This window comes from Enhydra lutris, unplaced genomic scaffold (assembly GCF_002288905.1).
Source record: "Enhydra lutris kenyoni isolate GAN:26980312 unplaced genomic scaffold, ASM228890v2 scaffoldscaffold64, whole genome shotgun sequence".
In the NCBI taxonomy this organism is placed as follows: domain Eukaryota; kingdom Metazoa; phylum Chordata; class Mammalia; order Carnivora; family Mustelidae; genus Enhydra; species Enhydra lutris.
In genome coordinates this window covers 6,902,003-6,916,590 of record NW_019154148.1, presented here as the reverse complement: position 1 = coordinate 6,916,590, position 14,588 = coordinate 6,902,003, and the positions used below count along the sequence as shown (strand labels likewise).

At 38.0% G+C, this 14,588-nt stretch overlaps 1 protein-coding gene across 2 annotated transcripts in view; it reads left to right on the top strand.

Moving 5' to 3' along the window:
* LOC111158882 (YTH domain containing 2) overlaps window positions 1-14,588 on the top strand; it is a 72,941-nt gene that overhangs the window by 15,271 nt on the left and 43,082 nt on the right. For both annotated transcript variants that reach the window (XM_022521180.1, XM_022521179.1), the window contains exons 5-10: window positions 3,131-3,297; window positions 4,048-4,150; window positions 5,441-5,597; window positions 8,609-8,716; window positions 10,061-10,209; window positions 11,789-11,924. In XM_022521180.1, the coding sequence (XP_022376888.1) occupies window positions 3,131-3,297; window positions 4,048-4,150; window positions 5,441-5,597; window positions 8,609-8,716; window positions 10,061-10,209; window positions 11,789-11,924 (820 nt within the window). The remainder of the gene's footprint in view (window positions 1-3,130; window positions 3,298-4,047; window positions 4,151-5,440; window positions 5,598-8,608; window positions 8,717-10,060; window positions 10,210-11,788; window positions 11,925-14,588) is intronic.

Here is a 14,588-nt window from a genome sequence, read left to right as displayed (position 1 = left end):
CTATTTAGTATTTTTTTTTAAATGAACCCCATCTTAAGGGAGGTTTGTGGTAGTTAGGACTATGGGACAGTGCCGGCAGAAGTTAGATATTCAGTATATCTGAATTCTTTTTTTAAGATTTTATTTATTTACTTGAGAGAGAAAGAGAGAGTGAGAGAGAGCATGAAAGGGGAGAAGGTCAGAGGGAGAAGCAGACTCCCCATGGAGCTGGGAGCCCGATGTGGGACTCAATCCCAGGACTCTGGGATCATGACCTGAGCTGAAGGCAGTCGCTTAACCTACTGAGCCACCCAGGTGCCCTATTTTTGGTTTATTTTTAATTGTTTAATATATATTTTATATGTTTTGGGTACATGTCTTTATATATTATGGGTACATGTCTGTTGCCTGTTGAGAGATCCTCAAAATGATTTTGTCAGTTTTTGTTTGTGTTTTTAGCTTTGCTTGTGGTATTCTTTGTATTAGTTTCACATTTTTATTTAGTCCAACCTGTCAGTCATTTTTTAGGGCTTTGAGCCATGCTAAGAAAGGCATTTACTACCTCAGGATTAAAAAAAAAACACTTCCCTATAAATATTTTATTCTAATATTTTTGTACTAAAGTTTTAAAAAGTCCATCTGGAACTTATAATATCGTATCAGGTAGGAATCTCACTGTTTTCCTCATGTTATTATTTAGTTGTTCCAATGTAATTTTTATTTAATTATTCTTTCCCCTTTTAGTTAGGGTACCACTTTTGATCAAATACTAAGTTTCTATAGTACCTGGGTCTGTTTCTGGAATTTTTTGTGTTTTTTTTTTTTTTTTTTAAGATTTTATTTATTTTTTTGACAGCGATCACAAATAGGCAGAGACACAGGCAGAGAGAGAGGGGGAAGCAGGCTTCCCACTGAGCAGAGAGCCCGATGCGGGGCTTGATCCCAGGATCCTGGGATCATGACCTGAGCCAGAGGCAGAGGCCTTAACCCACTGAGCCACCCAGTCCCCTGGAATTTTTTGTTTTATCTTTAATTATCTATTTTTGTGCCAAGATCCTCTTTTTACTTTTTGTAGTTTTATAATGTGTAGCATAGTATTCCTCTTTACTATCTTCTCTTTTTAAACATTTCTTAATTTGGGTTCCTTTACATTTCTGGATAAACTAGTCAAGTTAAAAAAGATCCTAGAGGCCAAGACATGCATAAAATGAAGTTCTCTCTCACTCACTGTTAAAGAGATGAAATCAAAAAGAACAATTAAAATTTTCAACTATCTTGGGGCGCCTGGGTGGCTCAGCGGGTTAAGCCTCTGCCTTCGGCTCAGGTCACGATCTCAGGGTTCTGTAATCAAGCCCCACATCGGGCTCTCTGCTCAATAGGGAGCCTGCTTCCCCTCTCTTTCTGCCTGCCTCTCTGCCTACTTGTGATCTCTCTCTGTCAAATAAATAACTAAAATCTTTAAAAAAAATTTTTTTTTCAACTATCAGATTGGCAGAAATTAAAAGGTTGATGATATTCAATATTTGAGTAGGTGTTGGGGAAACAGCATCTTCTGTTTTATGGGTCTAAGTATAAATTGTTTTGGAAGGGCACTTTGGTGATGTTTCTGTCCAAATTAAATTTATATACTCTTTCACTTGACACACATATATATAACGTATATGCAAACGTTTGTGAAAATAGGTATACACCGCAGCACTTTTTAAAATAACAAGCATCAGTAATAGCCTAAAAAACTGGAGATAATTTAACATGATACTTGTTAAATTACAGCACATCCGTAGGATGGAATATGCAGCTATTAGAGTGGAGTGGGTAGATCTGCATGTTAAGGGAAATCTGCAAATTATAAACATTAAATACAGTAATCACTTTATGTGAATAAAAACCTGTTTATATACAGAAATACTTTAAATTGTGTGAATACTTTCCCGCCAAAAACATTCATAAGAAATAGTAGTTACTTTTTTGGAGACTACTGATAGTGGTAGGGTGGGAAAGACTTAACTTTTTAAGTCTTTCTGACCTGTTTGAATTGAGTGTAGAAAGGTTCCTACAATCCCAGTATTAGGCCATTTTGGTTTTCTTTAGGCTTTTCACTATTTAAAAAATTCCAATGGAGGGGCACCTGGGTGGCTCAGTGGGTTAAGCCTCTGCCTTCGGCTCAGGTCATGGTCTCAGGGTCCTGGGATCGAGCCCCGCATCGGGCTCTCTGCTCGGCAGGGAGCCTGCTTCCCTCTCTCTCTGCCTGCCTCTCTGCCTACTTGTGATCTCTCTCTCTCTCTCTCTAAAAAAAAAAAAAAAAAAAAAATTCCAACGGAATTTGGATTGTTGTTTCATTCATTTCATAGATAATTTGGAGAGAATTGACATTTTTGCAATTACTGATTATTTCCACTCAAGATTGTGTCATATTTCTTTATTCAGTTCATGTCTTTTAGTTGTAATTTATTGTCTTCTTTGTGCAAGAGTTAACTGTTTTTATATGAATTTTTAAAATTTTATTTTAGAGTGAGAGGGTGGGGCAGGGGCAGAGGGAAAGAGAGAGAATCTTAAGCAGACTCTACCCCTAGGGCACAGCCCGACAAGAGTGCTGGATTTTATTTTATTTTATTTTATTTTTTTTTTTATTTTTTTTTTTTAAAGATTTTATTTATTTATTTGTCAGAAAGAGAGAGAGAGAAAGCACACAAGCAGGCAGAGAGGCAGGCAGAGGCAGAGAGAGAGGCAGGCTCCCTGCTGAGCAAGGAGCCCGATACGGGACTCGATCCCAGGACCCTAGGATCATGACCTGAGCTGAAGGCAGCGGCTTAACCCACTGAGCTACCCAGGCGTCCCTAGAGTGCTGGATTTTATACCGCAGATCATGACCTGAGCCGAAATCAAAGTCAAAAGTTGAACGCTTAACCGAGCCACCGAGGTGCTCTGTATATAAATTTGTTTTTAATATTTTAGTTTCTCTTGTAAATAAGATCTTTTAAAACTATATTTTCTAGTTGATTGTTAGAAGTTATATCAAAGTTGTTGATTTTATGATTATTTTATGTTAGGACATGTTACAGAACTTCTTTTTTAGTTCCAGTAGTTTTTCCACTGGACTTTGTGGGTGTTCAGTCATGTTATCTTATAGACTTTAAAACTTTCGTTTCAGATTCCTCAGTTCCTTTTAGATGATTGCTTTAAAAATGGTATCCCCTGCCGTATATTTTGTACCCAGCCAAGACGGTTAGCCGCAATTGCTGTGGCCGAAAGAGTTGCTGCAGAGAGAAGAGAAAGGATTGGTCAAACAATTGGATATCAGATCCGATTAGAAAGCAGGTAATTCTGGTTCTCCGATAGCCTATCTTTGATCGGTCTTCAAAAAGACTAATGTTTATGTTTCACTAAATACAGGGGATATGTTGGTTAAAAAATTAGATCATTTTGCTTCAAGAAAGTCTTTGATAAGATATTGAGGTCATGACTGAACTTAGTAAGGTTTTGAATACATAGGTTAAAAAAGAGTTGGGCCATAGTTACAAATCCTGTTTCATAGTTTTATGATCAAATACTAGTTAAATTCACCTCTTTGAACCTCAGTTTTCTCATCTATAAAATGGGTCCAGTAAAAGCAGCTAGAGCCCAGGTTTGATGTGAAATTTATAGTAAACAATAAATGATAGTAACGGAATTAATTATTAGAAGTGGTACTAGTAGTACCTTCTTGATCAGTGTACTGTTTCTTTGCTCTCTGTAGTTTGGATGTAGTAATTCAAAAAGCTGCTCATTTATGATGTACTTTTTTCCTCTGAGCAAAAAGTGTTAAAGGTTTTTTAAAAAAATCTATTTATGGTTCCTTAACAAAATAATTAATTAAAGGCTGTTAATAAAAATTTTGTAAGATAATCAGGTATGAAAGACATATTTCACATAACTTGGGTCATAAAGCACGCATACCAGATCGCCATTATATTAGTAGCCTTAAGTAACCCTTATTAAAGTACATATGAGACTGACATTTAATGTGATTATGTTTTCATTACATGTAAGAGTTGTAATTGCACGCTTTATTTTTATTTTTTTAAAAAGGGTTTCTCCAAAGACACTTCTGACATTTTGCACTAATGGGGTATTGCTTCGTACATTGATGGCAGGAGATAGTACATTGTCAACTGTGACACATGTTATTGTGGTAAGAATATTGCCAGGTTTGCCGCGTACAACTCAGATTGCTTAGAACGTTGAATATGTAATGACATTTTTAGGATAGAATATGCATGAAAACCAATTATTTTAAACAGCTGTTATAATCAGGTTGCTTTCTATTGCCTGTAATTGTTAGACATAAATACTTGTATCAAGTAGAGATATTCTTACTATCAGTAAGACTTTAGGTTTTATGTAAGTAAGGTTTTATGAGGGCAAATAAAGTAAGTAGGAAAGTTTTTCCAAAGTGCTTTTTGTATGAGAAAATGATACATGTGCTTAGCATTTCCCAGAATGGTGAAGGTTTCCTTTTTCCTGTGTGCTTAGTCATCTGATTCCTCCTTTAGCTAGCGTGTATTTCCTAGTCTTGGAGTGCACTTTTTTTTCAAAAAAGTTTTTATTAATTTATTGGACAGAGAGTGAGAGAGGGAGTACAAGCAGGGGGAGTGGGAGAGGGAGAAGAAGGCTCCTTGCCAAGCAGGGAGCCCGATGCGGGGCCTTGGGGTACACTTTGGAGTCATTTAACTTCATAATTAAGCTGCTAAATTAAGTAGCTACTGATGAAGTGGATGAATTACCACCTTACTAAAAAATTCTAAAAAAAAAAAAAAATTCTAAGTTTTTATCCAGTTTGTGTCAGAAAAACATTAGATTAAGTTGTATAAGTTTGCAGTAAGCAGCTTTTGGAAACTTACTAGTTGTGTGCATTCAAACCAAAGGGTGCACCTATGCCCCAATGCTAATGGAAGCTTATTTATTTATTTATTTACTTATCTAAAAGATTTTATTTATTTATTTATTTGTCAGAGAGAGAGAGAGAGAGAGAGAGCGAGAGCGCACAAGCAGGCAGAGTGGCAGGCTGAGGTGGAGAGAGAAGCAGGTTTCCTGCTGAGCAAGGAGCCTGATGTGGGACTTGATCCCAGGACCCTGGGATCATGACTGAGCAAGCGGCTTAACTGACTGAGCCACCCAGGCGTGCCTGGAAGCATATTTAAATACATTTTCTATGTATTAAAAATACATTAGGCTCCAGTACTTCAGAATTTGTTGTAGTTTGTCCTTTATATCCTCTAGGAGGTGGTGCTTTGTTACCCATGGTGGTTGTTGGTGTCTTATTATTTCTGCATTATCCATAATACAAAATTTTCATGAGTACTGATTGGACTTATTCACATTAAATTTGAATTATTATAAAACCTAGTGGCTCTGTACTTTTAAAGACTTCGTCATCCATAATGTTTTAACTATTCCATGGTTTTATTTTTGTTTATTGCAGGATGAAGTACACGAAAGAGATCGATTTAGTGATTTTTTACTTACAAAGTTAAGAGATCTGTTGCAAAAGCACCCAACTTTGAAACTTATTCTTTCTAGTGCCGCCTTGGATGTAAATCTTTTTATAAGATATTTTGGAAGTTGTCCAGTGATACATAGTAAGTTAAATGATCAGATTTCTTCTAGGATTTTTATAAAAGTACACTTTTTTGGCCTGATTATATTTATTGTAATAGGAGCTGGGGAATGATCTGAGGTAGGAGCATCCATTTCTGTTTTCTGTGAAGTATGCCTCAAAATCTCTCTAGATTTTTGTCTTCTCCTTTTCCATCCACACTCTGTCGGACTGTTGTGAGGGCAGTTCTCTAGTCTTAAAAGGACATGTGCTTTATTTTGGTCCTTTATCCTCCTTTAATTCTGTCCTCCCGTTTCCCCTTTGTTGCTAGACTCCTTGAAAGAGTAGTCTGTGTTCCCATGTTTACTTCCTGTGTACTTCAACATAGACTGCCTTTTCACTTTTGTCCTGTCCTTTAATCCAAACTGGTTTTGACACCAATCTTTAAAAAAAAAAATTATTAAATTCCTCCTTAAAAATTGAATAAGTTATATGTGTTTACTTCAGTGATAAAGTACAAATATATATAGGAGAGAGGTTCAAAATTGCCCCATCCTCTTTCCAGTTTATGGCCTACTTTGCTGATATTACTTGAGGTTAAAGCCTCGTGTATGTCCTTTCTTATGCTCCCCATGCTCATAACATATGCAGACACATCCATGTACATGTGTCTAAACTGGTTTTAGAGAAATGAGCACATGCCTTCTACATTATTTTGCAATTTGCTTTATTCATATGACGTTACATCCTGAAAAACCCTCCAGTGTCATAGCTGCAGATGTAGTTCATTATTTAAAGCAGCTGCTTTAATATTTCACAATACAAATGTACCATGATTTATTTAACCATTTATCTTTGGACACAGATTGGTCCTAACTCTCCTCTCCCCCCGACCATAAATAGTGTTGTAATAAACATCCTTGTGTGTATATCCTTATATATTGGTGCTCTTAATCCTAGGGAGAGATTCCTGAAAGTAACATTGTTGGGTAAAAAGAGTGTATCTGTTTTTAATTTTCACAGAATTTGCCACTGTACTTTTTCAGAAGAGCTGAAATGATTTATATGTATTTCTGTAGTGCATGGGGCTGTTCATTTGTATTCTTACAGGTGTTGTTTGATACTGATTTAATTGCCAAGCCTACTATTTCAGTTTTACACAAAGATCTTGAGTTTTGTGTATTTCTCATGGTTAGCTTCCCCTTTTTTGTGTGTGAAATGCTCTCATCCCAGAATTTACTTGACAGTACTGCCTCCTAAGTCTTATATTCTGCATTAGGGTCCATACTTTCATGGTCTCCTTTGTGTGCTTGTATGTTGGTATTTTATTGGCATTCTTCCCTTGACCCATTTTTTTTCTCTTCCTTACTCACCTTCCCTTCTTTTCTTTCTTTTGTTTTTCCTCTTTTTTCCTGCTCTGTACTCCTAGGTACTGGAGACACACCAGTGGTTTCCCTGGAAGCTCTCATTCATGCCCTTGGCTTCTACTTTCTTTGTTAAACTCATGACTCCTAAATCCTCATTTCCAATTGAAGCTGTTCTCCAGAGCTTTGGGTTTAGATGTCTTATAAGCAGACCATTTTTTAATAAGTCCCAAGCTAAATATTTAATCTGTTCTACAAAATCTACTTCTCATGTGTTGCCCGTTTTAGTAAATCATACCATCAACCTAGTCACCTAAGTCACAAACCTGTCTTTCTTCTCATAATATTCTTAGATGATGAGACACATAAAATGTGTGTGTCTGCTAACTGAAAGCTCATTTTGGCGTCTCACGTTTGACACAATCTGAAACCAAACTCCCAACTCTGACCAGCCAACCTGTTGCTTTCAGCTTTTCTTGTTACCTCAGAGAATGACCTTGTCATCTACCCAGTTTTGTGAGCCAGACATTGAAGAAACATGGTTGACGCTTCGTATTGTTCCCTCACATCCAATTTAGTGCTGAGTTTGTGGATTTTACTTCCTGACTATCTCTAGAGTCTGTCTCATGTTCATTTTTATCATCACCAGTTTCATTCAAATGTTGTTCTCTTTCATGTGAATTATCGGAATGATAACCCAGTCTGTTCCATCCCTTCTGCTCTCTTTTAAATCTTTGCTCTCCATTGCAGTTAGAGTGGTCTTTTCCGACATGGAATTCCGAGAATGTTGAACACTTTCTTGATCTGAAGACTTTGGATAACTTTTACCTCAGGATGAAGACCTAAATCCTTAATAAAACTTAGCTGTTTGGGGCACCTGGGTGGCTCAGTGGGTTAAACCTCTGCCTTCAGCTCAGGTCATGGTCTCAGGGTCCTGGGATCGAGCCCCACATCGGGCTCTCTGCTCGGCGGGGAGCCTTCTTCCCCCCCTCTCTCTGCCTGCCTCTCTGCTTACTTGTGATCGATCTCTGTCAAATAAATAAATAAAATACTTAAAAAAAAAACAACTTACCTGTTCCTCCTGCCTCATCTAAAATTTCAGTCCCTTCTTTACTCCCTGTCTCCCACCATGTTCCAACTAGCTTGGCTGTTTAGTTTCTTTCTCAACATAGGATGTTTGCGTGTGCTTTTGTTTTCCTCATTGTACACCTTTTCCTCTCCTGTTAGTTCAGTATTTTGTTTACCCTTTCTTTTGGTCCTCATCTTCTCTAAGAGAATGATTTTCTTAACTCCTTCAGGCCCCCCTTTATGTCATGGTATCTTGTCCTTCTCTCTGAGAGGACTTATTACAACTCTGTTTTTACATTTATATTCTGGATTTTTGGATTGATGTTTGTCTCCTTTGCTAGCATGTAAGCTTTAGGAGATTTGGAGGCAGCTGTCCTTCTTACGATTTGTATTCCTGGTGCCTAGCATGATGGCAGACACATACGCCCTGGAAGAAATGAACGAATGAACAGTTCTGGAACATAAAAATCAGAATTAGGTTTAAAGGACAATATCATGAAGATCACTTGCCCTGTGGAATTGCTTTTGGATTTTATACTCAGGTTCATTAACTCAGGATTTTCATGTTTTTGTGTGCATTATCTCTAAGATGCAAATTGACTAAAGTATTCCTGTCGTTTAGTACAGGGAAGACCATTTGAAGTGAAAGAAATGTTTCTGGAAGACATCTTAAGAACTACTGGATACACAAACAAAGAGATGTTAAAGTACAAAAAGGAAAAACAACGAGGTAAGCTTTTTATCAAACAAATACTAAAGTACTATTGATACAGTTTTTAGAGTCTTAGACTGTGGAGGTGCAAGGACACTTGAAAGTGTTTTTCCTTTGTATATAATCGTATAATAGTATATTAGAATTCTTTCGCAAGTGTACTTACTACATTGTGGTTTATGCCCATAAATTGTAATCTGTGGAGAGGAATTAACAGTGGATGCCAGGGTTGAGGAGGAGGGTGTCTGTATTCAGAGATGCAACTGGTGTTGTAAGGAGGCAGAAGGGTAGGTGCTGCCCCATCTGTGATGGGCCACGGGAGGTTAAGAGTGCAGTATGCCATAGCAGAGCTCATGGGATGGGAATGTAGTGGGCGGGAAGGATGGAAAAGGGTAGCATGTGAGTAATGACAGTCTCATCTTTCATACAAATGTCAAGTCTTCAAATCTTGATTTTTTTTTTTTTTTTTTTCTGAGAGAGTGATCCTTAGTGAGGGGGCGGAGGCTGTGGAGGGGCAGAGGAAGAGGGAGAGAGAGAATCCCAAGCAGGCTCCACGCCCAGCTTGATCTCACAACCCTGAGATCATGACCTGAGTGGACATTGAGAGTCAGATGCTTAACCAGCTGAGCTACCCAGGCGCCCCTCGATTTTGTTATGAGTTGCATCTGAACTTAGAATTTAGCATTATTTGTCCATTAATACATCTCTTCCCATGACTTAACAGTATCTCTCAGCTTTTGAGTTAGGGTGAGATTCCTCTTTTGCTGACTTGTAACTACATTAATCATGATAGAAGATTTGGCTTCAAGCTTCGATTCCTTTGTTTAGTCTGTATGACCTTGGCCAGATATCTTAAGTTCTTTGGATTCTCCACCTGAAAAAAAGCAGTTAGCAGTGCCTGTTTCACAGAGCAGTGCTGAAGTAGTAATATGCAGATCGTGAAACTAGTAGTTCTCTAAATTTTTGAAGGTGAAGACAGTGTATAACTTTTATCTCAAGCAACTGGCATGGTGTAGAAGTTCAGTAAACTGGTTTTCGCAAACTGCTGTATGAATGTTAGTTGCTAATTTAAGCAGTATTTAGTGTATGGCTAAATACCGTTATTTGAATTTGGACTCACTTAGGAGTAAACTTCTCACTAATAATGTGAACTAGATGTTTTGAAGCAGTTTCATGTGTCCTTAAGGATCAGCGTAACAAATTTTACTAAATGTTTCTTGTTAATGTATTTTGAAAAAGTAACTTCAAAATTAGGCCAACGTTTAAGTATTTTTCAAATTCACTTAATTTTTTTAAACAAAGGCATATATTCCCCCAATTGAAGCTTTTATATGCTTACTCTTTCTTTTGTTATTAATTTAGAAGAGAAACAGCAAACCACCCTTACAGAATGGTATTCGGCTCAAGAGAATACTTTCAAGCCTGAGTCTCAGAGGCAGAGAACTGTTCCCAGTGTGACTGAAGAGTATGATTTATTGGATGACGGTGGTGATGCTGTCTTCAGCCAGTTGGTAAGACCTCGTTGGTTTCACATTGATACTTTGAGTGAAAATGATACAGTTTAAATTAACATTTTATGAGATTGTAATTGTTACTGGATTACTACTGTGTGATTCTCTTAGTTTATCTTAGGCTACAACATATTTTTCAGAACAATTTTTTTTTTTAAAGATTTTATTTATTTGAGAGGGACAGAATGAGAGAGAGAGAGAGAGAGAGAGAGCATGAGAGGGGGAAGGTCAGAGGGAGAAGCAGGTTCCCCGCTGAGCAGGGAGCCCAATACAGGACTCGTTCCCATGACTCCAGGATCATGACCTGAGTTGAAGGCAGTCGCTCAATCAACTGAGCCACCCAGGTGCCCTCAGAACAACTTTCTAATGTACTTTTTTGGGGCAGTTAATGCAGCATCTTTTATTGTTTTATTCTCAGTTTAAATTATTTCAATAAAATACATTTTTTGAGGAAAATAGTTATAGATATTATGCATATACATTATCATTGTCTGATATTTTGTCATCTCAAAAGTTTAAGAACCTGTGAGCTAAACAATGGCTGATAAGCTCAGTTAAGAGAAAATTGAGGAAGGACTGTTGATACTAGAGCATATAATCCACCAACCCACTGTGTGACTTTGTAAAATCAGTTACACACTACAGACCTCAGTCTCTTCTCTGCTCCTTTTCTTTTTTCTGTTTGGCTACAGAATCTTTTACACATGAACTATTTCATGGAAGCCGTGTGTACTCACCCTCAGTGTCCACCCCCATTGGTCGGTGGGGCCTCTGCTACCTTGGGTTTCATGGAATCTGTTTGAAAACTGGAACTAGCTGGTTTCCTAGGCACCTTCGGGTCTTGCATTTTGGCTTAGAAGTCTTTAAAAGGCATTGGTGATGAGTGTGATGCAAACTATTGCTGGGCCCGTGGACTTTTTAGAGAATGTTTAACAGTTTTGAGCATGCGAAGGTACACATGCAGGCCCCTAAACAGATATGTTTTAAGTTCTAATGCGTCCAAATGAACTCTACATGTTCCTAAAAACCCTTGTGCAGAATGTTTAAAAGTTGTTATGTAGTATGGGGAACATCCTTCTGGCTCAGTGAATGGCATTTTGACCAATAAATTCGTGTTTCTTAAGCCTGGCTGTGCCTGATCATCACCTCAGGAACTTATAAAGCCCTGTAGAATGTGGCCTGCATCAGCAGAGGTTCTAACGAACTGGCCGTGGGGTGGGACCTGGCATCAGTGTTGAAAAACACAAGGGGTGGTCCCTCTGGTTTGCAGCTGGGAGGGAGAACCACTGGGGTGGGTATGTTTCACAGCGTTCTGCCAGAAGCACATTTAGATAATATTTTGACTGAATCATACTCCTTTGTTTACAAACCCATTCTTAGATAAAAGATAAATGTTAGAACAAAATACCGTGTTATAAGTGGAATGTTTGTGTTGAGATGAGAAACTTTTATGGTAAAGGTGACGTTGTAACATATGTTTAGTAGTTCTTGTGGCCATTGTGGTCATCTCACATACTTTGCACATAAAGGTTAAACTGTTAGGTAATTTATAATCTTTGCTTTTTTTTTTTTTTTAAAGACAGAAAAAGATGTGAATTGCCTTGAACCATGGTTAATAAAGGAAATGGATGCTTGTCTCTCTGACATATGGCTGCATAAAGATGTTGATGCCTTCGCTCAGGTCTTTCACCTTATTTTAACTGAAAATGTTAGTGGTACGTGTAATTTCTTAAAACATATTTTTATTACTTTTATGGTTATTTATAGTGGAAGTGTAATTTAATTCAAAGTGTATGTACTACATTTTTTTGTTCATAACCAATAATTTGTTCTTTTGGAGTACTTATTCATGTGAACAAATCAGGATCTTATTAGCATAGTAGAATAAATAAATATTTGTTGTGTTAAATCAGGGATTCTTTTTTTTTAAAGTAAGTTCTATACCCAATGTGGGGCTTGAACTCATGACCCTGAGATCAAGAGTCCCATGCTCTACCAGCTGAGTCAGTCATGTGCCCCTAAATCTTGGGATTCTTAATCCAGTTGTCTCCAGAAGGGTTATATGGGGTCTGTGAATATATGAGTTATGTGCAGAAGTCTTTTTATGTATATGTATTTTGCATATAAATATACTCCCCTTCCCTCCCACAGGAATATCTTGGATTTTTAAAGTAATTTGCAATTTCAAAAAAGGAAGGAAAAGAAAGGTTAATAACTTTGCTTTGGATTTTGTATTTAGTGAATGGAGAATTTCAACCTACCTTTAATTATATAGCCCTCAAGTACAAATTCATATGCATATGCTTTATGTCATATGATGTGTTTTCACTAATGACCTATCCTGATTTTATTAGTTGATTATGGTGGATATTGGTAATAACCAGAGGTCAGTTTCAGGGCCCTGAAGGCTTCTAGGCAAAAGACAGAATAAAAGACCATAGAAGGTCAGTACTGAAAAGGATTTAGATGTCCCCTCACTTAAACTTCTCAGCATTATTTTTATTAAAATTATTATTGATCACACCTTTCTTGAAATATTTTCTTCAGGGGCACCTGGGTGGCTCAGTGGGTTAAGCCTCTGCCTTCAGCTCAGGTCATGATCTCAGGGTCCTGGGATTGAGCCCCGCATCGGGCTCTCTGCTTAGCAGTGAGCCTGCTTCCTCCTCTCTCTGCCTGCCTCTCTGCCTACTTGTGATCTCTCTCTCTCTCTGTCAAATAAATAAATAAAATCTTAAAAAAAAAAAAAAAGAAAGAAACATTTTCTTCAGTTAACCTCTAATATTCCATGCTTGGTTTATTTTCTCCTTTCTTGTCTCCCTCGCTGGAACTTCTTGGTTTCTTTGGCAGAATTTCCCCCTTTTTCCTAACTTCTAAATATGAAATGGCCCAGACCTCAATCCTTTGGTGTTGCTTTTATTTATACTTACATCTTATGTGGATCTCATCTAGTTGTTGTTTTTAAATATTTATTCAAGATGACTCCTAATTTTACTGTTCCAGTCCTGACCTCCCCCTGACCTGATCACTTGACATCTCCCCTTGGGGGTCTGTTAGGTGAATAAAACTAGATATGCCCCAAACAACTTTTGGTTCCCTTCTCACTTCGCTCCTGACCTGCCTTTTCCTTAGTGTTTCTTAAGTGATCATAATCGGTTGTAGACTTCTTTAAAAAATTCATGTGCCTGGCCATCCCAGACTTTTTGAAACTGAATTTTCACCTGGTTGCTGAGGCAACAAAACATGAAATAAGTCATTAAAAAAAAACGGATTTTACTTATTTAATTTGAGAGAGAGAGCTCATGTGCTGGGCATGGCTGGGAAGGGGCAAAGGGAGAGGGAAAGAAAAACAGACTCCGCACTGAACCGGGAGCCTTATGTGGGGCTCCATCTTCACGACCCTGGCATCATGACCTGAGCTGAAGGCAGACGCTTAACCAACTGAGCCATTCAGGTGCCCCATAAAGCTGTTCTTGACTTTGTTTTCATACTCCACATATCCATTTGCAAGACCTAATGGTTTTACCTTCTAATTGAATCCTGAATCTGACCCCATTTCACTCCTCCTCCTGCTGCCATTCTAGTCCAAGCCAACATTTCCCTCCAAGGATGATTACTGAAGCCTGTGAACTGCTTTTATTCTTAAGTCATTCTGGTCTGTTCTCCAGAGAACAGTGAGAGTTACCCTTTCAAAAAAACTGGCATCATGCTACTTCCCTTCTTTCCACTCTCCCGTGGCTTTCAGTTACACTTTGAGTAAAAATCAGATCTTTTTCCCTGATTGGGTTTCTCTAACTGCCTTTTGGACCTCATTTTCTACGACTGTGGACCTTTTGCCACTACTACCTCCTTGCTCTTCTTCACGTGTCAGCACATTCCGACCTGGGGGCCTTTGCTTTGGTTGTTTCTTGTGTGTGGAGTGCCATCCCCACAGATGATCATGCGGCCCAACGTCTACTTCATGTAGGTCTCTGCTTGGGTCTTGCCTTCTCAGCAAGGCCTCTTTGGGGTCATTTTACTGAAATTGGGCCCTTTCTCTCACTCTTCCTCCGTTCCCCGCTGTATTATTCACTATTGTACTTTCATTGCCTGACAGTGTATATTTTTAATTTTTCTTACTCTCTTACTCTCTCTTACTCTGTCTCATCCACTGGAATGTAAACGACACGAGGTGGAAACCTCGTTTGTTTTACTCATCTCTTATCCCCAAAGGTTTTTTAGCAAGTGCCCAATAAATATTTGTTGAAAAATGATACAACTTCTAAGGATCCTACCAAATGATTCATCTATTTGAATATGTGATAGGAATATGTGATAGGAAGCTCACTACCTTCCTTTGGGACACTTTTTTCAAATTTGGTATCTTTTAACCGCTAATTTTT